This window comes from Nyctereutes procyonoides, unplaced genomic scaffold, assembly GCF_905146905.1.
Source record: "Nyctereutes procyonoides isolate TBG_1078 unplaced genomic scaffold, NYPRO_anot_genome, whole genome shotgun sequence".
In the NCBI taxonomy this organism is placed as follows: Eukaryota; Metazoa; Chordata; class Mammalia; order Carnivora; family Canidae; genus Nyctereutes; species Nyctereutes procyonoides.
Genome location: NW_026575034.1, coordinates 16,746,601 through 16,770,020, shown reverse-complemented (window position 1 = coordinate 16,770,020; position 23,420 = coordinate 16,746,601). Strand labels below are relative to the sequence as shown.

General features: G+C 40.5%; 1 protein-coding gene and 1 non-coding gene across 2 annotated transcripts; both read right to left on the bottom strand.

The window, feature by feature from the left end:
• Positions 1–507: 507 nt before the first annotated feature.
• On the bottom strand, positions 508–22,225 carry EIF4G2 (eukaryotic translation initiation factor 4 gamma 2). The gene is made up of 25 exons (XM_055317695.1): positions 22,154–22,225; positions 12,387–12,511; positions 11,640–12,115; positions 11,456–11,598; positions 10,134–10,198; positions 9,760–9,825; positions 8,999–9,139; positions 8,335–8,437; positions 7,414–7,545; positions 7,262–7,328; positions 7,025–7,176; positions 6,567–6,677; positions 6,289–6,372; positions 6,113–6,211; positions 5,694–5,835; positions 5,438–5,598; positions 4,964–5,077; positions 4,331–4,456; positions 4,051–4,155; positions 3,748–3,963; positions 3,406–3,664; positions 2,848–3,052; positions 2,508–2,719; positions 2,298–2,419; positions 508–1,334 (listed from the first exon to the last, which is right to left on the bottom strand). Exons 1-25 carry the CDS (start codon positions 22,223–22,225, stop codon positions 1,269–1,271), a joined length of 3,564 nt encoding a protein of 1,187 aa, XP_055173670.1. The 3' UTR covers positions 508–1,268.
• Positions 4,768–4,911, bottom strand: LOC129505184 (small nucleolar RNA SNORD97). Its single transcript, XR_008663490.1, has one exon. It is a non-coding gene; the product is annotated as a small nucleolar RNA SNORD97 (small nucleolar RNA).
• Positions 22,226–23,420: the final 1,195 nt, after the last annotated feature.

Here is a 23,420-nt window from a genome sequence, read left to right as displayed (position 1 = left end):
GCCAGTATGGCAGGAACAGAAGGCATTTCTTACAACTTTGCTGTTGATCAGTGAAACAGGGTGTTGGGTAAGGACAGGAGGGCAGACTAGATCAGATGTAGGGCAGCACAGACCCAGGTTAGGGTTTTGACCTAGAAATCTGCCTAGGCAAACATCAGTTTTGCTGTATAAAGGAAAGCAGAAATTTGGGGCTGTTTAGATGTGGTTATTAAAGTATCTGCATACTGCTAACAACAGCAAGTCATTCATAAGGACACACTGAGTAAATCCAAATATTGGTCCACAGTATAGTACGCTAGAAAATATACCATCCAGTCTTAGAAATATTTGTTACCTGGCCGAGAGAGCAGGTCACCGTGTATTTCATAGGACAGTCACCAAGTTTGTTACTATGCATCAGTATGGGCTTTCTGAATTCATGAGACTTTCAAATATTCAGTCTCATTCGGAAAGTTCCTAGTTCTTCAAATCTAAGGTAGTAATTCATAAAAGTCACACACAACTCTATCAAGTATCACAATGTTTATTGATAGATACAAGTATATAAAATCAGGGCATGAACATGACTTGATAAATTAAGTAGACTTAATTTCAATACTATAATAAGAGGGACCAATTCAAATTCTCACCATTTGTTTCACACCCACAAAACCACTTCAAGGGCATTAACGATCTCTCAAAACTGATCAGTTTTGTGCAAGTAAACCATGTTTCTTTTAAAAAGACTTGTGCACTTGCCCAGGCTCAAGGATATTAAAATCTAGCACATAAAGCCCATTACTAGAGGTAGAAATACAGGCAATATACTATTACGGCAACAACCATCAATTACAGTTAAGAATTTTTCTGTAACAACCAAATGGATAATCAAATATTGCAACAACTCAAGTATTACTGAGCAAAGTGCATTTCTACAGTATTCAGTGTTGCTATTCAGTTTTCTAACTTAAAACAGCCTATGATAACTGGCAGCAAAGAAGGTCCTTGCAATAGACTGCCTCTGCTTGAGAACTTAGGATGTAATTATTGCATGCTGCTAATATACTATCTAAACATTAAAGATACTCCTAAAATATTTGATGGTAGACTATGATTAAGACATTACACTACAAAAAAACCTTATGCAGAAGGAAATCCTAACTGACGTGCTTCTGCTTTAAATATTGTGAAAACATTACAGCGGAATGAATTTTCGCAGTGGTTAGGTCAAATGCAGTTACGTCATAGCAACAGTATGTTTTGCACAATTTAAGGCTTTGGCTGGTTCTTTAGTCAGCTTCTTCCTCCGACTCTTCTTCTTCAGCAGTTTCTAGCCAGGTTAGCCACTGATTCACCTATGAATTTGCAATGCCACAAAATTAAGCCATATTTATGGAAGGTAGAAAAACCAATTGATTTACGACTGAGCTAGCAAACCCACCAAAGGGGAGAAGTTTTAGATAGTATATACCTTTTGTGATCGCAAAAGCCTTCAAAAATACTGCATATATTACTTGACTATTGGCCAGAAGTTATTTTAAAACGGTGTCTATTAATTGTATCTGGTAAGGGATTTATAGCCAGTTAGCTTGGGTGTCATTCTCGGAAACTACTTCCAGTTACATCTCAGGTTCATCTTAGTATGCAACCTGGGCTGCCCTGCAAACCTAAGAGAGGTTAGCAGGGGTGGGGGGGTGGTGGGGGGGGGTGGTATTCCTCTAAGTAGATTTCTAGCTCCACCCCAGCATTGCTAGATCAGATTCCCCAAGGACAGAGCTAATGAGAAATGCTTCACAGATGTCCCTCACAAAGCTAGTTTGTGAGCCTTAGCAATATAGAGAACGGGGTTTCTCAAAGCCTGGTCTGTTAGAAAACAGACCCACTAGATCTAAGTCTCTGAAACCTGCATTTAAACCACTCTGTTGATGACTAACTTACAATGCTTTTAAAATCTTCCCCTAGGGCTAGAAGTCTACTAAGATTTAAAGTATTAAAAAAAAAATCAGCAGCAATCTCTTCTTTACTAACATTTAAAAGCTTAAATCCAATCTTGTGCATTCAGCCTTTATAAGTAGCTTTATTTCTAAAAAAATGCTAGCCACCAATAATCTCTTAGGTATCCCTAGATTGAAGCCTTTCATCACTTCATGACTTCACCTTGCTCTGCTAACTGCCTACTTTACCACAGCTTCTAGACGTGCAGTGGCAGGAGAGGAAAAAACCAGGTATTTTTGTCTCCTCTATTCCAGCTTTAAAGGCTTATTAAATACTAAGTAAACTGAAAAAAAGCAGACTAACTGCCTCTAATGAAGATTTACCTGGAACAAAGCCTTGCCTTTCCCAGGAAACTCTTGGGTTATATCTTCTTTCCAAGCCAAGAAAGCTTCTTCTTCAATAATTTCCATGTCATAAAAGTGAACAAAAAAGCGGAGTAACATGCCTAAAAAACAATATGCAATCCCATGATCTAGTGGGCAGCTGGAAGACGTGGCCCACATGCACCACCATCCCTGTCCTCTTTCACTCACCTTTGGGGAAGTTGCTGTTATAGCAGTGCACCTGCAGAGCATACAGGGCACTCACTTGCAGATCAACGTGATCATGAAGGAATTTCTGCATTACTGGCTTGAAAGAAAGAAGCAGTTGTTTTTCCTGCTCTAACTGTTCTTTGGAAGGAGCAGAGGAAGAATCTGTCTCATCACTGGGTGGGTTTACTTCACTAGAAATATACTGTAAGAAGCTGTAAAGAAAGATCTCGTTAGAAAGTAAAAGCGAAATTTTCTAGCTCAAGAAAGACAATTCTAAGTCCCTTGCCTTTGACTTCTTTCTAGTAAACAAAGTGTAACTTAACTCTGAACTTTATCTTACCTAGTCATTAAAATGTTCACAAATCCTTTATCTACATGAAGTTTGGGGGAGATGTTATCTTTAATCCATTTATATATGGTTTGAGGGGATGGATCCAACTTTATTTGCTTCAACAGTTCCTTCTCCAATTTGAGGAGTGGGAATAAGAAACTCAGTCCCTTTCCTTCCAAAATCTCCAACATGCGGTCCTTATTCTGATCAATTTCTGGAGAGAAAAAAAAAAAAAACCAAACAAACCCCACTTCCATCAGGTAGTTCATTTTAGCCAGTTTCCTAGAGAACAGCTTCACAAATTATATCCCAAATGTTAAGAAATTAATGTAAAAAACAAAAAACAAAACCCAGCAAAGGAAATGCTTAGTATTCAGATCAAATGAAAGACATTAAATCATTTCTTCCTTTTATAAAAGGTGAAATCTAGCCTGTGGTAATGCTTATCATCACTATCAGGACAGGATAATCACAGTGTGATGATTTATACAAATCTGTTCAAGGTACTAAAGACTATCTAGACTTATTATTCAAAATAAAAACAAAAAGTTCCCAGCATGCTCTTACCTGGAAGCATTTTCTGCATATTGACCTTGCTTTGTTGAAAAAGTTCTGTTAACCATTCTCGATCTTGTAATTTAGCTAATTGCTGAAGACAAAGTAAGAAGAGAGGAAAATGGGTGCCACTTTCCAGTGGTTGAGCTAGTTCTGAAATGCTCACCAGCTCTGAAATGATGGCACGAGCTGCAAACTGTGCTAAATATGATTTCACCAAGGGGATGTCAACCTCCAGTTTGGGGCACTGGTCCAATACATTCAGGAAAGCCTTAGAAGAAACGCATAATAGTTTATCAGTTCTCAAATATGAATGCAAAAACAGAGTTCTCACAGAATCGTCAAGTGTTGTACCTGCATGAAGTTGTCACTTGTGGCTATCCCTTCTTGTTTGAGCAAACTGATCAAAGAACTTGCTTTTTCTTTATCTTCATCACTTCTATCTAGTGACAGGATAATTACTTTGCTTAACATTTCAGGAAGAAAGTGTTTAGGAGCCCTCATTTCTCGTACGCCACTGACGGCTTCATTTGCATTCCCACTATTCAGATATTCAGTCACAACAGTTTCCTGAAAAGAACACAATCCAAGTATCTTTAGTGGTTTTCCCATCTCAGATCCACTTCATGAATTAGATTCTAATTATCTGAAACTTACGGTTAGTTTAAGCAGTTCTTCCTTTGATGGTGGTGGCTTTTTACTAGTCTTGGCAGGCTTTTCCTGGATAAGTGGCGGATTAGTTTTGAGACCAAGCTGAGGTGTCTTAAAAAAAAAAACAAAAAAACAAAAAATTGTTATACATCTTTATTTTAAAGTAAGACTCATGGAGTCAAACACACACACACACACACACACACACACACACACACACACACACACACACACACAGTCTTCAGAAAATATTCTAACAATAGAAATTGTTATACCACAGTCATACCTGTCCCAGAGGTGGTGTTTGAGTGCGCGGTGGTTGTGCACTAGGAGGAATCATAGTTATCTGGGGCTGAAGCTTTGGCACTTGATTTTTATTCATTAGAAATGACTGAGCAGGCCTCAGGCTAATCTATAATTGAAAACAAAAGTTAACATGCAGTTGGCAAACTATTAGATCCCACATCCTACAATCTAAGGCACAAAATCAAGAACTGATGGCTGAAAAAGGTTGCTCCATGTTAACGGAACTTCAGGCAAGGAAATGTAATGATTTGGTCCACACAAAAATAAGGTATCACAAAATCTTACATTTGTACTAGAATTCTCCTAGGAGAAACATCACTAAAATATCAAATCAGATAATTTGTTTACAAGAAAAATCACAATCAAAATCTTGACAACCTTTTTCTTTGTTCTAACTGAAGACTTTAATTAAAAGATTTGCCCTCATATCTCATAATCTTCGCTCATAGGACGCTGGATATCCAAAGAAAGAAAAAGGAAGTACAGAAAAGAAAGAAGAAGATAAAGAACTCCAGCATTAAGTCCTCTTAATAACGCGTCTTATTTATAATCATCGGGCAATAGATTTCTGAATTGACACACTTTGGTATATAAGTAACATAGGCAAATGTACCTCATCTGCATTAAGCTGTCCTTTCTTAGAAAACCGAGGTGGCATATCCTTCGACTGTCCTTGCAGCTGGGATAAGAGTCCCTGACTCTGGTTATGGTAGAGCTGGCTTAGCCCCTATTTTAGAAAGGGAGAAAGAAAGGCTAGATAAAAAGGGGTCCACAAATTATGGTAATTAAGTACCAAAGGGATGAACCAAGCCATAAGGAAAGTTTAAACTGATTGTTCAGAGGAAGTAAAAGATGAAACAAGGGAAGAATAAAAATCTAGCCTAACTGTCAAATAAAGTACTGTGATTTTACTAATCTTAAGGATAAGCATCTCACACCCAGTTTTAAATAACTGTCACAGATGTAAATTTGGTTTAGAAAAAACACACAACCTTAAAATAGTTGCATTTTTTTAAAAAAGCAAAAGGTAAATCACAGATTACTGGATTTAAAATTTGTTGCCTAAGCATTCTCAATGTTTCCGTACCTGGCTTTTCATGAACTTGCCTCCCATCTCCCCAAACTGCGATTGTGTGGGAGGCATGATGTGTCCCCCATGGCCATTGAAGAGTTGATTCGAACGATGACGCCCCATGGTGGGTGAAAACCTATCCTGGATAACTCCTGGACCAGTACCAATTCCGCTACCTTAAAAAACAACGTGAAAAAACGTAATTTTACAACACAACTCTGCTGCTGTTAAAATGTCAGTTTTTTTTAAAACCAGTTTTGTTCAAAATCACCTGGCATTTGTCCAAACATGTCAGCAAGTCCTCCAAGTGGGTCCCTATCCATTTTCATCCTGGGTGGCATGAACGGTCCCTCCAGAAAGAAGTCACTTCTCATCCCTTGAGCCATAGGAGCAGGAATAAACACTCCTAGATCCTTTAAAAATAAAGTGAATAAATTCCAGATCCTAGACACTATTTTACATAAAACTACAATTTTTATACTGAGAAAAACAATTTCTAGGCTACAGGAATGCTAATTATGTAATTTCTATATATAACTTCTTCCCATAACATTATATAAGGAACTTTTAAAAAACGTTAGGTTTTTAAAAAACCTAAGTGATAGTAAGATCCTTGCAATAAGATCTTCTATCTTGTGACAACTTTCTTACTGCTTAAACTCAGTTAAAAAAAAAAAATCAGCATCTTACTTTTACTGCATCTTGACGGATTTGATTGATCGTCTTTGGTCCATTGTCAAGAAAAGCCTTGCGAGGAACCCAATGGTGTTCTCGCAACTCTACGGTATCCTACAATTTAAAGATAGTTAACTAAGTTTTAATAATACCAAAGAGAAATCAGCTTAACATATTTAAACCAGTTTTACCTGCAGCAGGAAACGAATCCTTGCTGGCAATTCCTTACTTAACATCAAGGAGCACATTCGGGCAAAGTACTGATCCATTAAGGACTAATAAAATAAAGAAATACATTAATTAGAAAAAAAGTGCTATGGCAAATTTATATCATTATTTAAATCTTCTAAGATTTCTCAGTTTATAATCAAGAATAGGGACTAGCATGACAATCCCATACATCATAAAAGCAAGTCATCTAAGTAAAATTTAGATAAACTACTTACACCATTTATGAATTAACACATACCTTGGCTCGTTCATGGTCTAATCTAGGTCCCACTGTCCTCATTATCTGACAGAGGCACTCCAAATCCTCTCCCATATCTTTAAGTTGGACTCTCTTCTTCTTTTCCAAAAGCTATACCAAAGAAATAAATGCCACACGTTAGCAAAATCTTATTGTAACACTTTTCCTTACATTTGCACCGAGGGAACACACACTTACATGCAGTCTAGTACAATATTATTTGGTCTGTATAGAAGAAACCCTTCCAAATTAAGCAATTTTAACAGGTAATTAGTTCTACCTGTACCTTACAAAATACATCGGAGACTTTAAGTCCCTATTTATTACATTTAAAGTTTTGCTAGCCACTTGAAATATTTAACTAGCCAACATTCCCCCATGGCACAAGGCAATTATAGTGGACTTTCTCCCAGATGATGGTGTACCCAAGAAACCTAAGTCTAAATTCCCATACTTACTGTTTTGATGCACTTATGAAGGATAGATTCATGAATAAGATCAAGCTTTCCAAGTTCTCCAATGAATTTGATGTTCCCCAACATCTTGATCTTAGCAATGGCTCTCTGTTCCTCCTCCTCGGGGAGGAGGGGATTTTCACGCTTATCATAGACTGAAAATAAACAACAGAAAAACGTTAACTGTCAAAATGAAATTGGAAACACACAGTACTATGCAAGTTTCAAACAAACTCTCACCGTCAACATTTCTGGTTCGGTTTTCAAATTCATCTTGTAATTTGGAAATTAGGAGGCGTCTGAATGTCTACAGGAAACAGACATTTGACAGGTTTTATTAATGAAACCTTTCAAATCAATTCAAAAATAAGCAAGCAAACACCACCACTTACTGTGCTTTGCTTCTGTCCTGGTTGACCCTCTGCTGCTGGGCCATCAAAGTTTGGTGCATCTTCTGCCAATCGCAGACATAGCTGAGCATACAGTGAGCTATACTTTGGCTCTTCTAGGGCTTTGTCCACAATCTACAGAAAATGGCATTTTTAAAACCAAATAGGACTTTTTTTTTTTTTAATAGGACAACTTTTTAAAGAACCCTTCCTTTAACCTAATACTTCCTTGCCAAGTCTTAAGGTTCTTGCATCTTGTGGTAACTTTCTGACCTATCTCAACCTCATCTGTCTTATGCATGTCTTATGCATGTCTTGCAGCACAGCCTGGAAAAACTTAATATTAGCACTTAAATATTAGCTGTAACATGGTTCCCTAAAAAGTCCAACAATACAGATCTCAAACGAATCACACCCCACCATCCACATGAGTTGAAAATATCTTGGCTATCAAAACTATAAAGAGACACTGGAATCTTACTATCAACTATCCTGATTCATTTCCAAGATGTAAACAAAATAGGCTTTCCACAGAAAGAAAAATGAAAAAAAAAAAAAAGAAAAGAAAAAAAAAAAAAAACCAAACAAAACAAACAAAACACCACCCCGAATAGCCAGTGCTTGCTTAGCACCTAACTCTACATACAGCATTAGCAATTTAAAATACACCTTTTATGAAAGGGGAGAACCACACTTAAGGTAAGCACTGTATAATGTATCAAATTATCAAATCACTATGCTGTACACCTGAAACTAAAGTAACATTGTATGTCAAACTATACTTCAATAAAAAATAAACACCTACCTCTTAAATCTGATGCTATTAAAAGTCATTCTTTTAAAAAATCACCATTACAATTCAAAAATACACGTATTTAGCTCACACCTCAGAGTTTTAAACAATAATGCAAGTAACTAACTTACCAGCAGTATGACCCCTTTAAGGATGAGTTTAGACTCTACACCCACATTGAGGAGCTCAAGGCATAGCTTGTCAAACTTTTCAGGAGTAAGCTTATTTAGTATGCTGGGGAGAAAGGAATCATACTAAGTGTCCGGCAATACAAAAGAATTAATGAGTTGGAAAACAACTTTTAAATTATGTTATTTTTTTCTTCTGTCATTGAATATCCAAGATCTTCTTACCCACCTAGCCAAAGGTATGTTAAAATAAACCTCTATCATTTAGATCGTATCTCTACCTGCTTGGGGGTCCCCAGCTGTCTGACGCATCTTTCTACTACTTCAAAACCCAGAGAACAAGAACCTTCTCATTATGAAGGCTAAAATCCAGGAACTAAGATCATTATGTTCCCATGCTTTGGCGGGTTATACGCCAGGCATGGGCAATGTCAGGACAAAAGGCTTGTGAATTATAACCCAATGACTGCAAGCAACTCCTAAGCCTCAAGATATCCATATGCTGCTTTTCAATTTAAGATAGAATTGCCAACACAGACATTAATATTTACGCTTTGGACATGAACACTGCCTTCTGAATAATATAGCATACACACAAGAAAAACCACAGCCAACTCATTTCCTCCCCTCCTTTTAGTAAAAAGACAAAACCTGTCTATAAACTTACCCTCTTACTTTCCTGAAGATTGCATCATGTCGTTCTTTTTCATTTGCGGAGTTGTTTGCTGCGGAGTTGTCATCTCGTCTAGTGCTTCGTGCAGGAATCCATTTCTGAGCGTTTTGCCCTGGGGTTTTCCCCAGGAACTCGCTAGTAAAAATTGAGATTTATATTTAAGACAATTTAAGACCTAGCACCGTCACATAACAGATATCACAGCAATCAATAGTTTACATTTTTTTCAACCCCTTAGGACCAAGTAACTCCCAATCAGTGCTCAAACTGTGCATCAGAATCACCTGAAGGGCTTGTTAAAAAGACTGCTGGGCCCATCCCCAGTTTGTTTTAGTAGATCTGGGGGAGGGCCAGATAATTTGCATTTTTAATGAACTCCCAGGTGATTCCAATGCTGCTGCTCCAAGACCCACACCTTAAGAAGGTCTTCTAATGTTCTAGGACCCTGTTGCATACACATACTGCCTTACTACTAATCAGTATGGATAATGCTGATAATAATTACGGATTTCAGAAATAACATGAATGAAAATAACCCAAAGAGTTGAGATGATAAAACAGCAGTTTGAGAGCCCTAACTCAGATGATTTAGCAAAAGAACGATCAAGAGTTGATATTCTAAATTAAGGATATGTACCAGAAACCATACCCACTATGATTAGGGTTCCTGATATCTACTGCTGTACTATTACGCAGGAGATAAAACTATTAATCTAAATCTGCTTTATAAAGCTTACTGTTACTACACACTATACCTGTTGCCAGCAGTCTTGGGATAGTGCTGAGGTGCACCCCTACTTCCTCCTCCGCCCGAAGAAGCACTATTGAAAAGAACAACTTCTTTTAAAACCATATGCCAACTCCCTCACTTAAGAGAGCTTACGGTCTAATTATTCTGTATTTCAGAAATCACACCACGGAAATAATGTTTATCCTCCAGATGGCAAACAGAAGATAATGAAAATTTAAGCACTTCATAAAAAAATGTACACGGGATATTATACATTTAACTTGCAGCTCATTAAGTCAGAATTATCCGGTATGGCAATTCTTTTGCTATCTTTTGCTTTTGTGACTGACACCCCCCCCCCCCCCCCGTAACGTTTGCCAAAAATAAATCTACGCGTACCTGAAACGAGAAGCACCCCCTTCTGCGATCGCACTCTCCACTTTGGCGGCTTGACAACGAAGAATCTTCAAAAGAATAATATTAATGGATGGGGTGGGGAGGGAAGAGGATGGGAGAAATGAAAAACCTAGAATGAGAAAGAGTACCAAAATTAGACACTGCCGAATCTATAAACCTTCAATTATAATTTATTTCGGATCTTGGCCCTGCAGTTGACTGAACTTTCACTGCATTGCAGATCTCCTAAGACTAAAATAGCACGTACCCAAACACCAATGGACAGCAAAAACTCGTTCAGCCACCCGGGAATTCCCTTACGTTCAAAGGTGCAAAGAGCCTTCACAGAAACAGAACATCTTGGCTGCGAACAGCGAATCTTTCAAAGAGCCACTTTCTACTTTGCGAACCGGGCGCGGAGGAACACGATCGAGCTCCATCAGCACCGGCACGTCGAGGGGCAGCTGCCCTAAGCCCTCAAGCCTCGACGACGGGCCCGGCGGGCTGGGAAAGGGCGACTCAAGACGGCCGCGGGGTACGGGCTGGCACCGGCAGGCGAGACCCGGGCGACAACATGGCAGCAGCAACCTCCGCCCCATTTCCCCCCTTCCTGGGAACAAAAGAGCAGCGGATCCCTCCCACCAGGCCGGAGTTGGGGAAGGGCTGCTGCCGACAGCCTCCCCGCGAAGCCGCTGGGGGCAAGGCGCGGCGGGGAGGAGCGGAGGCCGCCCCCGCCGGCCCAGCGCCGGCCAGCGCCGGCTCTTTGTTCTCCAGGCAGGAAGGCGGCCTCCTTCCCCCGCCGCCTCCGGGCGGACCCCCTCCCTCCCCATAAATCCCCGAGGGCCTGACAGCCGCCCCTCCGCTCCGCTCCCTTCCCGCCGGCGCCGAGGCCCCCACACACCGCCTCCCCGCCGGGCTCCTGCGCCTCGGCTGGTCCCGCGCCAACGGCCGCCCGCACCCCCGCCCGTCCGCCCGCCCGCCCGCACGTCGCTCCCCGCCGCGGCGCGCGGCCCCGCCACGCTCTCCCCTTCCGAGCACACGGGCGCCGCGGCCCGCCCGGCCCCGGCCCCCGACCCCGGCCCCGACAGCCACGGCGACGGCCGGGGCCGCCACGGCTGCCGGCTGCCGTCTACTCCCTCAGCGGCGGGAGAGGAGAACAAAGGTGAACAATTTCTAGGTGCCCCAAGAGCCGAAAAAACGCTCACAAGGGTCGCCCCGCCCGACTCCGCCTGCGGCCGCCATTTTGTGGCGCTCGAGAAGAAGCGGCCAGGGGACGGCGGCCATTTTAGAGCGCTCTACTCGGCGGCGGCGGCGGCTCCACTCACCTTCACCGAGAGCTCAGCAGCTGCCGCCGCAGCTGCCTCCTCAGGATCCGGTCGTCGGGGACAGGGAAGGGAGGGGAAAGGGGAACGGAAAACAAAAAAGGGGGAGGGAAGGGGGAGGAAGGAGTCGGGGACGGCTTGAAACGCTCAGCTCAGAGGAGTCGCTGCTGCAGCCACCACCCGGTACCCGCCGCCACCTCCATAGAGCTCCGGCTCGCTGCTGGCGCTGAGGCGTGTCTGAAGCCCAACTTATCACTCTGGGGCAGCCGAACCCACCAGGGCCGCCCCGAATGGCTCCTTGGCCGCCCAATCAGCGGCCGGACGGCTGCGCGCCGCCAATCCGCGCCGAGCGGCGGGGAGGAGCCCCACGGCCAAGCTCGGTTGCGGCGCAGCCCCGCCGCAGTGCGCAAAGCCGTATTCGCGAAGGCTCCGAGGCCGCCCCGCGCGTAAGGGGAGCGCAGCGCGGTCGGGGTGCGGGCCGCCTGCGTAAAGCCAGAGCCCGTCTGCGTCTGCGTCTGCGTGGCGGCCTCCTCTCCCTCCGGTCTCTTTGTTCCCTGAGTGTGCCCCGTGCTCGAGGCCGTTGTCCAGCCCCGCTCCCCTCCACGTCGCTTCGCCGCGGGAATAGGGGATGGGGGCTCGCCGTCCCCCTCCCCTACCGGACTCCTAGCCGCGGCGTGTCAGGGCGCCCCCACCGAGCCGTGGTTGCCCCTCGCAGGCCGGGCGCCCCCGGGGCCCGGCGCCTGGGATAGCTGTCGGTCTCCAGGTGCTCAGCGTCGGCAGCCGTGGTGGGGGAGCCGGGAGGATAGGGTTCGGGAAACCAGACGGTGCCCCCAGATGCGTAGGGAAGCTCCTTTCAGCTCCCTACTTATCCCACCCCCCGCAGAGTGAACGAGAAAGGGGCGAAAGGAAGGGGTTCGTCGTCTTTGTGCCTCACGCGAGCAGCAGCGTTTCCCGAAGGAACGTCCGGCCAGCGGTGGCCCAGGATACTCCGACCCCCCGGCGTCTTGGGAAGGAGTGATTGCGGAGCGCCGACGTCTGGAGGACTTTAATCGCTAGCTCCTGGTTTTTGGGTTTTGTTTGCAGTTAAGCACGTTGAAGACTGTCCACTGTGTATTTCCATTTTACGTAAGGTCCACTACAACAAATAGGATTAGGCGTTTCAAAGCCAGCAGGATGAACTATTTACACTTCTCAGGTACTATTTTAAAGGAGGGCTACCGTAAAATGAAGCGTTCCATCGTTTGCGACGTTTTAGCTACATGAAAATGGAGTCCTGGCTCTACAAAAATGGAGTCATGTTTCCATAGACTTAGCAGGAATCTCCCCATCTTCATTTGGAACATGCGGTTTGATACAATGTGTATCCAAAGCGAGAAACTGTTTTAACATGCACGTCTTTTAAAGTGTCCAATAAAGGGCAGGGTTTTCAAAGACCTGCCTTAATGTTCGGCATGTCAAAACAGCTCGTGGTGTCGAAAGCACCTAGTCAGTAATAGTCTTCATGGAAGTTGCAGTTTGTCCTAGGCCGTTTAAAGCTGGTAACAGAGGGATGTGGTGTGGCTCTGAAGATTTCTAACACAATTCCAGCATCTTTAGATCTTTGCCATATATGAGGCTGATCATTACCCCTCATTATATTACTACAGTTGTTGCTATTAAGTCAATTTCACTTGAACTTAAGTGGAAATTATCTCATTCTTGGAGTTAGTTACATGTGGAAAATAAAAGACATTTTGGAGAAGGGCGAAAATAGTGTTTTAAATATAAGAGGTTGCATTATGTAATTTTAGGGCCCTTATTGTTTCAAAATAATACCAGAACAACATTTCTTACTATATTATTACAGGGCTTTACAGTTTGCAAAGATGCTTTCATATATTTGATACTTTATTTTTACATAAATGGCTTACATTCTTCACGACTGATAATACAGTAATCTGATGGAATAATATTCTAAAATGGTAGTCTAGATTTCAAAGTGACTATTTACCAAGCCCTAAAAATGAGATGGTCTTTTGAGGAACCTGAAACCCAATAATTAAAAATAAAAAAGGGTTTACTTACTTTGCTAATTGTGAACCCCTCTGCTATGGACTTTGCAGTGTGTGAAAAACTGGGCTGGAAGAAAGTAACCCGATGTAAAAAAAAAAAAAAAAGTGAAAATATGGGTAAAACATAGTCTTTCAATTATCTTTCAATCAGTAGGAGACATAGATTCACAGTTTTGAAATGTTTCCATCACATCATGGATGTATGAAAATTCAAGTCATTATCTGGAATTTAGCTTTTAGTTTATAGAAAATTGAATTTTAAATACACCCACTTCAATCTGCTAGTTTTAACATTTCCATTTTATATCACTTTGCTCTAAGACTGCAATACTCTTAGAGTCCTGACTGACTTGTTAACTCCTATACTTTTGCATTCTTTTAACTAATCATGTCAAATGCTGGTTATTATTCTCACACATACAACTCCTGGAGCATCTGCTACCTACTATGTGCTTGAGGATTCCCTAGTTATACATCTCCAGCTCACATCTCTAACTTTACTTCTGAATTTCTAACAGCCTATTGATCAGAGATGCAAACTTGCAGGCATATTTTGTTTGGGCCACACAGTAATTTTAAACATTTGAATTAGTTGGCATTTAAATTCTAGGAGATTTTAGACAGAAATATAGATTTCCATCTTTTTTAAAAAGATTTTATTTGAGAGACAGAACAGGAGTGGGGGAGGGGCAGAGGGCAAGAGACAAGTAGACTCCCCACAGAGCAGGAATCCTGATGCCAGGCTCCATCCCAGGACCCTGGGATCATGACCTGAGCACAAGTTAGATGCTTAACCAAAGGAGCCACCTAGGCGCCCCCAATTTCCATCTTTTCATAAAAAAAAACCTTAAAATAGGGCAATATCGGGCCTGAAATTCCAACAGGGTAACATTGAAGTATAGTTGAGTAGTGACTGTCTCATTTCAATGTTTTAGTTTTACCAGTTAAATCTGACTTGATCTACACTCATTTGTGTTTCTGTCTGGCCTCTACAGCCATTTTTGCTTTTGTGAGTTATTTGTTCAAGCTCAAACAATTCAGTATGTAACTGATCATCTTCCTATTATAAGGAAAAGGAGTCAGACCAGTTAGTTCAACTACCTTCTCTACCTCTTACTGTGTAATATTGAGCAAATTATTTAACTGCTTTCTCTTCTTAGTTTCTGAATCTGTAAAATGGAAATAACAGTATGTACAGAGTTGTACAGATGGAGATAATGTATGTAAAGCACATAGCATAGTCCCACACATAGTAATTACTTAATGTCTGTTACCATATTATCAGTAATATGGATTAACCGACTGTTTTTCAACTACTTTAGTCTTGCTAAGGATTCCACTATTATTCTCTACTAGAAACTTGACTCTACATTTTCTCTTTCCTTTTGATCAGGTTTAATATTTAACTAATTACTAAGCCCTAGTGTTCCTTCCCTACATTCATTTTCTTCCCTACAATGTCATTGCATTCATGCTAATCTAGGCCTTAGTATATTTTTCTCCTAAATTATTGAAAAATTCCAGTTGGTCTCCTATATTCTTTCCCTTTTCTCTGTATAGTCATATTAGTTCTCCTTAAAACACTTTTTTTTCAATACATATTAACCACACTCAAGAATATTAGTGCTTTGGGGCTCCATTGGTTTAGCATCTGCCTTCAGCTCAGGTCATGATCTCAGGGTCCTGGAACTGAGCCTCACATTGGGCTCCCTGCTCAGTGGGGAGCCTGTATTTCCCCTCTCCTCCCTGCTCATGCTCTCTCTTGCTATCTGTCTCTCTCTCAAAATCTTAAAAAAAAAGAATAGTGCTTCACTATTTTCTATGTCATTTGATCTCAACCTTGGCTACACAGTAGAATCACCTAAGAACCTTTTATTTTTTAAAAAAGATTTTATAAGTAATCTCTATGCCCAACATAGGGTATAAACCCATGATCCCAAGATCAAAAGTTACACGCTCTACTGATGAGCCTACCATGCACTACCCTGAGGACCTCTTAAAACAATGTCCAGGGTACATCCAGAACCAAATAAATCTGAATCAGTGGGATCCAGGCACCAACCACTTTTAAAGGTGTCCATGTGAATCCAATGTACAGTTAAGGTATGAAAACTACTGTAGCAGGTTAGAATTTTATAGGAAATAACTTTTACAGCTAAAGAAAACCTACAAAAAGGAAACTAGGTTCTAGAAAAGATGAAGGACTTTCTCCAAGAAGGAAAATAGGCATTAGAACCCAGGGATCCCAGTTCATAATGCTTTGCCTCGCTTTCACACCCTTCATATTCTGGCACTACCCTACCTCTGCTGGCCATATTTTTCACCACTCCCAGACACCCAATCTTCTCTCATAGAGCCAGTTAAGCGGGTATTGCTGCTTCAAAAAATTCACTCCAATGATTCTCCATTGCTTCCAATTTTGAGACCATCTTCATTTATCCCCTCTACCAAACCATTCTGAAGCGCAGGTATGAGTATATAATTGCTCAAAAACCTCAGTAAGGTTTCTCATAGCAGAATAACCTCAAAACTCCTTAGTTTGGCATAAAATACTCTTTGCAAACTTGTCTTAGACTACTTCCCCATTCGTAGGCACATCCCTCCCCCATTCCTAGTCATCCATAATCTAGTTCTATGGTACTCAAATTCTGCTTCACGATTAACACCAGTGTTCTATATAATATGATTAAAATTTGGAGGTCTTTGTCTATTTGACAGAAAAAAAATAAAGCTAATGAATTAACATACTAATGACTAGATGTGGAGCTTGAGCTTAATCTCTATCTTTAAGGAGCTCACAATCTAGACAAAAGATACACCAATTACAAAGAAGGACAGGGAAAGATAGAATCGTTGCTAACCTGAGCCACCAAGAAAAAGTGCTAAAAGGTTTCATGAGGTTGTGACCATCCTTCCTTGAGTGCCAAAAATGATGATTTGGGACTGTCATATCCATTCCAAATGGAGATGGGCAAAGAATGTTCTTGAGCTGATCAGAACTCTGATGACTTTTAGTTTAAAGCTAATCAGTTTTAATTGACTGGAGTGCTGTTTTAGGGAAATCAACCTTGTGCCTGGAGTAGAATAGATTGAAAGGCAGACCTGAAGATAGAGGTCAATTAGAAGGCTATGTACTGTATTATTTTTATGGGGCTTCTTTTTTATCTCCATTTCAGAATCAAAAGGTCCTTGAAATCCAGAACATTTCTTTTGCATTTCCAGTAGAGTTCTTTGTACACAGCAAGAGCTGAGAAAATATTTATGCATAGTATCCTGTTGACATTTATTCATTTTTTTCTTGGCTTCAGTTGACTTTAAATTTTCCAGGATTTCCTCCTACCTCATTGTCTCCTTTACCAGTTCTGCTGTCTTTTCTGGCTTCTCCTCCACTGCTTGACCTCTAAATATTAAAGTACCCAAGGATTTATTCTGGACCTTCTTCTCTTCCCTCTGAATACTTTCTCACTCTCCTATGACCTTAAACATGATTTATATGATGATGATTTCCACATTCATAATTCCATCTCTGATTCATCCCTCCCTGCCATGCAAGCTATAGATATATATTGAATTGCCTACTGAAAATCCCCCTTGAGCATCTAATAAGCATTTCAAATTTATCATGTTCAGAATAGTTTTTCCTCCATTGTTCACCATCTGCCAGTTGCTAAGGCCAAAACCCTACGAATTATTCTTAATTCCTGTTTCTCTTCTTCCATATCCAATGCATCAAAGGTCTACTGGCACTATCTCCAAAATATATCTTCAATTGGTCCATTTCTCTTGATCTACATTACTGTCACTTTAACCTAACCATTATCTCTAGCTTGGATTACTGCAACAGCCTCCTAACTGTTCTCTCAACTTCATCTCTTGCTCTCTAAAACATTCTCTAGGGAACCCTGGGTGGCGCAGCGGTTTGGCGCCTGCCTTTGGCCCAGGGTGGGATCCTGGAGACCGGGATCGAGTCCCACGTGAGGCTCCCAGTGTATGGAGCCTGCTTCTCCCTCTGCCTGTGTCTCTGCCTCTCTCTCTCTGTGTGTGTGACTATCATAAATAAAAAAGATAAATAAATAAAACATTCTATACCTAGAAGCTAGTCATCTTTTAAAAATGAAAATCAGGTAACACTCCTTCCATGTTTAAAACCCTTTGATCATGGATATACATTATATCCACAGTCAAATCCAAACTTCTCATTTTAGCTTATATAGCTTTACTTGATCCAGCCCTTGAATATCACTCTGGCTTCATCTCCTACCATGTTCCTCCTCATCCTCTATACTTTGGTCACACTGGTCTTTTCTTCTGTTCTTCATACATTTCAAGTTCCTGCAAAGCTGTATATTCCTCAAACATGCAAAGGCTACAGCTACTTCTTTTTCAAGTGCCTTTTAAGTCCAAAAGGGTCTTAGGGTCTTGCCCCTGAATAAACTCTTTCTCTTATTCGCCTTTTTTCCCCATGGCTGGCTCTTTTTCATAATTTAGGACTCAGCTTTATCAACTTAAAATCTTTAGAAAAGCCTTCCCTCCTGATCACCCTATGTAATATTTCCTTTTCTAGCCACTCTATCATTATTATTCCACTTATTTTTTTCATAGTCCTTATTACTGTATGAAATGATTTTGCATTCTTTCTTGTATATGGTCTGCTTATGGCATTAGCATGTAGGCTGAATGACAGCAGGACTGTCTGTCATTTTCACTGTTATATCCCTTAGATACAGTACTTTTAGAACAGTTTCTGGCATATAGTAAACGTCAGTGAAAATTTATTGAATATAAGCATATACATTCTGTCATTGGAGTCTCAGTACAAAATGTGGGTAAGTAAGGAAGTATCATTTCCCCCATTTTAAAGATACGGAAATTGAAAGTTAGGTGACTTTTTAAATGTAATTCAGTTAGACTGTGGCAGGATCTCATACTTTCCCAAGTGCATCAAGCTCTTTTCTACAGCAACATTACTAACTATAATGGGGATGTTCCTTTTTTTGGTCAGTTTTGCATGCAATGTGTAAAATCCTTGCATTAATTTCCTATAGTGGCTACTATAACAAACTGTCCCAAACTGGATGGTTGAAAATAACATAAATTAACTTTCTCACACTTCTGGAGGTCTGAAGTCCAAAATCAAGTTGTTGGCAGAGCTGTACTCCCTACAAAGGCTCTAGAGAATCCATCTCTTGCCTTTTCCAGCTTCTGGTGGTTGTTGGCATTCCTTGGCTTACAGCTGCACCTCTCTCTGCTCTGTCTTCATATTGCCTTTTCCTCTGTGTGTCACAAAACTTTCTCTGACTTTCTCTTATGATACATATGATTGTACCCAGATAATTGAGAATAAACTCTCTCAAGATCCTTAATTTCATCTTTTGCCACATAAGGTAATATTCACAGGTTTTAGGTATTAGGACATGGACATATCTTTTGGGGGGTCATTTTCAGCCCCCCCAAAAGCATTCTAACTAACTTGCAAAGCATTCTACTGCAGAACTAAATTCTTAGAACTCTATTTAACCAGTATAGTTAATTTTATGTTTCAACTTGCCAAAGATACTTGGTCATTGTGCCCAGATACTTGGTCAAACATTCTGAATATTTCTGTGAAGATGTTTTTGAATGAAATTAACATTTCAACGGTAGACTTTGAGAAAAGCAGATTACCCTCCATGATGTGGGTGGGTTTCGTCCAATCAGTTGAAAGCCTTAAAAGAAAAAGGAATAAACTCTCCCAGACAAAGAATTCTGCCAAAAGACTGTCTTTGGACTCAACTGCAACTCCTCCCTGGGTCTCCAGCCTGCCCCATTAGATTTTGGACTCACCAAGTTTCAACAATCAAAAGAGAAAATTCCTTAAAATAAATCTGTCTATATACATAAATACAATTCTTGCCGGTTCTGTTTGTCTGGAGAACCCTGATGGGAAGGTTGACGGTCACCTTAAGAAGCTGGTCATTCAAAAAGAATACCTGGTCTTAGGTAATTTTTAAAGTATAACTACAGATATGCAAGACATTTAAACATACAATTACTAGGGAGTGGTTAGGTTTAAATGCCAGAGGATGGGTTATTCTGTTGTTGCTCTCATACCAGGATGAGAACTGGTATATGTATGTACTGGAATGGAATCCATTTACTAACTTGTTTGAAAAGTTAAGTAAGTTACTTAAAAGTACTGAGAATTATAGAATTTCCTAGAGATAAGCTATATGAATACATGTTTCTCTTTATAAATCTTTGAGCTTCTCTGATGAAAAAAGCACCAATCATGATAAATACTGAGTATAAGGATGATGACAATAATCATAATGATAATAATAATACTTCATAGCTGTACAGCACTATTTTTCTGAGTAATCCAAAGAACTTTCTCATGTCAGATCACAGAATCTTTGAGGAGGAATGGTAAGGGATAGGTAGTAGTATTACAATTCTATAGATGATGCAACCGAGGCAGCACTCCAAGATCTCTACTTAGTGTCTTGCCCCTGAAGTTGCCCAAGAAAGGTTCTAGAAACCAGGATATCCAGTTCCCTGGCCAAGTATTCTTTCTTCTTCCAAAGTTGTTTGCCTCATATGTTTCCTGGGCTGGGAATTCAGGATCCCTGATCCTCTTCCAGATTTAGGCAGTAAACCAGAGCTGTACTTGCTGTACATTTAAATATTTTATATTCCTAGTAATTTTGCCATAGACTATGGTATAACCCTGAAGGACCATTTCAATGATGGAGTGAAATTTTCAAAGATTTATGAATACTGTTGAGAATTCCAGTACATCTGGACCTGTAGTACTCTAGTATTCATCATGGCTTCTAATTTTAGACTAAAAATATTATTGAACGTGGGAAAGATCTGAGAAAATGAGAAACGGGAAAGTTTTATGATGCTAGGTGAAGGAGTTTTTATACCTTACCCAGCTGTATGCTTTGTGCATGCGTGTGTGCTTTTTTCTGAATCTTAAATTTTGGCAGTGAAATTGAAATATAGAAAAGTGTTCATTTTTACCTATCAAATTATAAATTCATTAAATGGGATTGCTCTGGTTCATGTAAAAATTGCTCAAAGTATAGTAGCCATTCTTTTTTTTTAAGATTTTATTTATTCATGAGAGACACACACAGAGAGAGAAGCAGAGAGACAGGCAGAGGGAGAAGCAGGCTCCATGCAGGGAGCCCAAAGTGGGACTCGAACTCGGGTCTCCAGGATCAGGCCCTGGGCCGAAGGCGGTGCTAAACCACTGAGCCACCCGGGCTGCCCAGTATAGTAGCCATTCTAATAATTTTGGTAGGAGAGTTTTTGTGCTCCTAAAGATAATATTAATGGCTTACTAAAAATAGCATATTCTCAATGATTGAATAATAATTTTTCTCTATAGAAGAAGAATAGAGAGGGACGCCTGGGTGGCTCAGAGGTTGAGTGTCTGCCTTTGGCTCAGGGCATGGTCCTGGAGTCTCCGGATTGAGTCCCACATTGGGCTCCCTGTGGTTATCCTGCTTCTCCCTCTGCCCATGTCTCTGCCATTCTCTCTCTGTCTCTTATGAATAAATAAAATCTTAAAAAAAAAAAGAAAAGGAATAGAGAGCCAATTATAAACGGGAAAGAAATTTGAAGATAGTGTGGCAGACCTATACATAACAAAATGAATTTTGGTTGCTACTGCACACTTAGCTTTCCTTGGCTATAAATAAACTGTTCTCTGGTTGATACTTGTATTTTATTGTAGCTGATTAGATAAAGGGTGGAGAGAGAGACCATTTGTGAACCAAGGAACTCTAAACAGAAAGCAAAGTATTATAGTGAATCAATGCTGATTCAGTTTCACAATGCTGTCTCAGAGGCTTTACTCTGTCCCACAGCACTGCACATCTTCATTTTTACACTCTTGCAGCTGAACTCAGAACCTGTCCATGACTCCTCTCCTCCCTTAAAAAAGAGTACCTCTTGGAGTACACAAATCAACAAAAATTTGTTTTAGGTGTAGAATAATAAACCAGAAAAAAGGACTGTCCTCATTTTTAGTTAATTCACTGTATCCTTTTTTAGATGCCCCCCCAACCATCATTTAAATTAGAACTTCATATTTTGTTTTAGAAAAGATTCTTATTCTCTTCTGGACAGAACATATTTAAAGTTTGTCTACTTTCTTCATTCATTCACTGTGATTGCAAGGCAGAGATAAAATCCAGCTGGATCTGAGAAATAATTGGTGAGAAAGAGACTTAAATAAGTACACTTATTCAATGGTACATTTATTCACTCACACCTCTCTGATTCAGCTCATCTTTCCACATCTCACTAGAGCTAAAGGGAAAACATATATATACTGAGACATCACCATATCAAAGCCAGATGTGTATAAAAGGACCAGAGTCATTTCAAGGTCCAAAGTAATGATTTTTGGGAACTTAGAGAACTGATGATTTGGGAAAGAGAAAGTATTGTTTAATTATAGGAAAATAAGAAAAGATATAATTTTGACAATTCTTGGTAAATTTAAGATAGAAACAAGGGAGAGCATGATCTATGATTACAAAATGTACTTCTAAGCTCTCAAAGGAAACAATATAATATTAGACGTGAAAGGGTAAACATTCCTTCTTGTGTTTGTCAATGGAGAAAAGCTTAAGGGCCTATCTAAATAAACAGCTACCTCTTTGCCATCATTATCATCTGTAGACCAAATGCAGCTCATTGACAAATGCTGCATTCGTTTCTGCTTCATCGCTATGTTCTGCTTAGCAGTGTCTTGGCACGTTGTGGTCATTCAATAAATATTTGCTGAATTGTTAGTGTGGTAGAAATAACACAGATCTCTCCCCAGCAACATCATGGGTCAACTCATAATAATAATTAACAAAACTGTGCTTCCTATGTTACAAAGTATGTTTGAATTATTTTACATGTGTACACCAATCCTTGGAGGTAGTAGATACTATTCTTTCACAGACAAGGAAGTTGAAGCACAGAGAAATGAGTATGTGGCAGAATCAGAATTTGAGATTATATAGCATGGGTTCTAGATCCCAAAAGCTACACCACTACTTATACTGCCTCAAGGTCAATCAGGAGAGCCCCAGGGTAACTCCATGCTAAATTAAAGCAAAGTTGGATACCTGCCTGACCCAAGAAGAAGAAGAAGTGCCCCTAGGCTGGGGAATTATCATAGATAGGAGGAGTTGACAGAGTAAGCCCTGGGAATCAGAAAGGACCTCAGTTTACAGAGTGAGACAAACAAACTCACTCATATACACAGCTTGGTTAGTGGATAGTGAAACACATTTCAGATCTTTGGAAGGTCTTTCAGACCACTTGTCTGGCCACCTTTATGTTGTACAGAAATTAGAAAGGAGAGAGAGTGGGGGGCAGGTGGAGAAGGAAAGAGAAAGAAGGATACTGGCATGGGGGAAAGGGGAGATGGAGTCAGAAGTTTAAGACTCAGAAGTTGATAAATCCCTTGTAGTGGTAGTACGCTTAAACTGAGGGAGTTTCAAAGCTTCCTCTTACCTCCACCCCTCAAATTCTCCTAAAAAGCCTTGTTCCTTTTGATCAAAGGAACAATATAAATACTAACAAGTAATAATGAACATGGTATTTTTTAAATTTTTATTTATTTATGATAGTCACAAAGAGAGAGAGAGAGGCAGAGACACAGGCAGAGGGAGAAGCAGGCTCCATGCACTGGGAGCCCAACGTGGGACTCAATCCCAGGTCTCCAGGATCATGCCCTGGGCCAAAGGCAGGCGCTAAACTGCTGCGCCACCCAGGGATCCCTTGAACATGGTTTTTAAAAAGATCGATCTCTCTCATATCAATCTTATGATAAAAACAAGGAGAAGGAATATATGAAATTTAGCTTGACTTGGAGTTTTAATTTTATGCACATAACAATCTAAGAGAGACATCTAGTTAGCAATGGT

What these genes read in the sequence shown, in the direction of transcription:
- EIF4G2 (XM_055317695.1), bottom strand. Translation starts at nt 22,225, where the DNA reads ATGAAGCAGAAACGAATGCAGCATTTGTCAATGAGCTGCATTTGGTCT. An exon ending in TAGACCATGAACGAGCCAAG is followed by an intron (nt 6,373 to 6,566) that starts GTATGTGTTAAT and finishes TTATTTTATTAG; the next exon opens with TCCTTAATGGATCAGTACTT. An exon ending in GTGAACATTTTAATGACTAG is followed by an intron (nt 2,720 to 2,847) that starts GTAAGATAAAGT and finishes CTTTCTTTACAG; the next exon opens with CTTCTTACAGTATATTTCTA.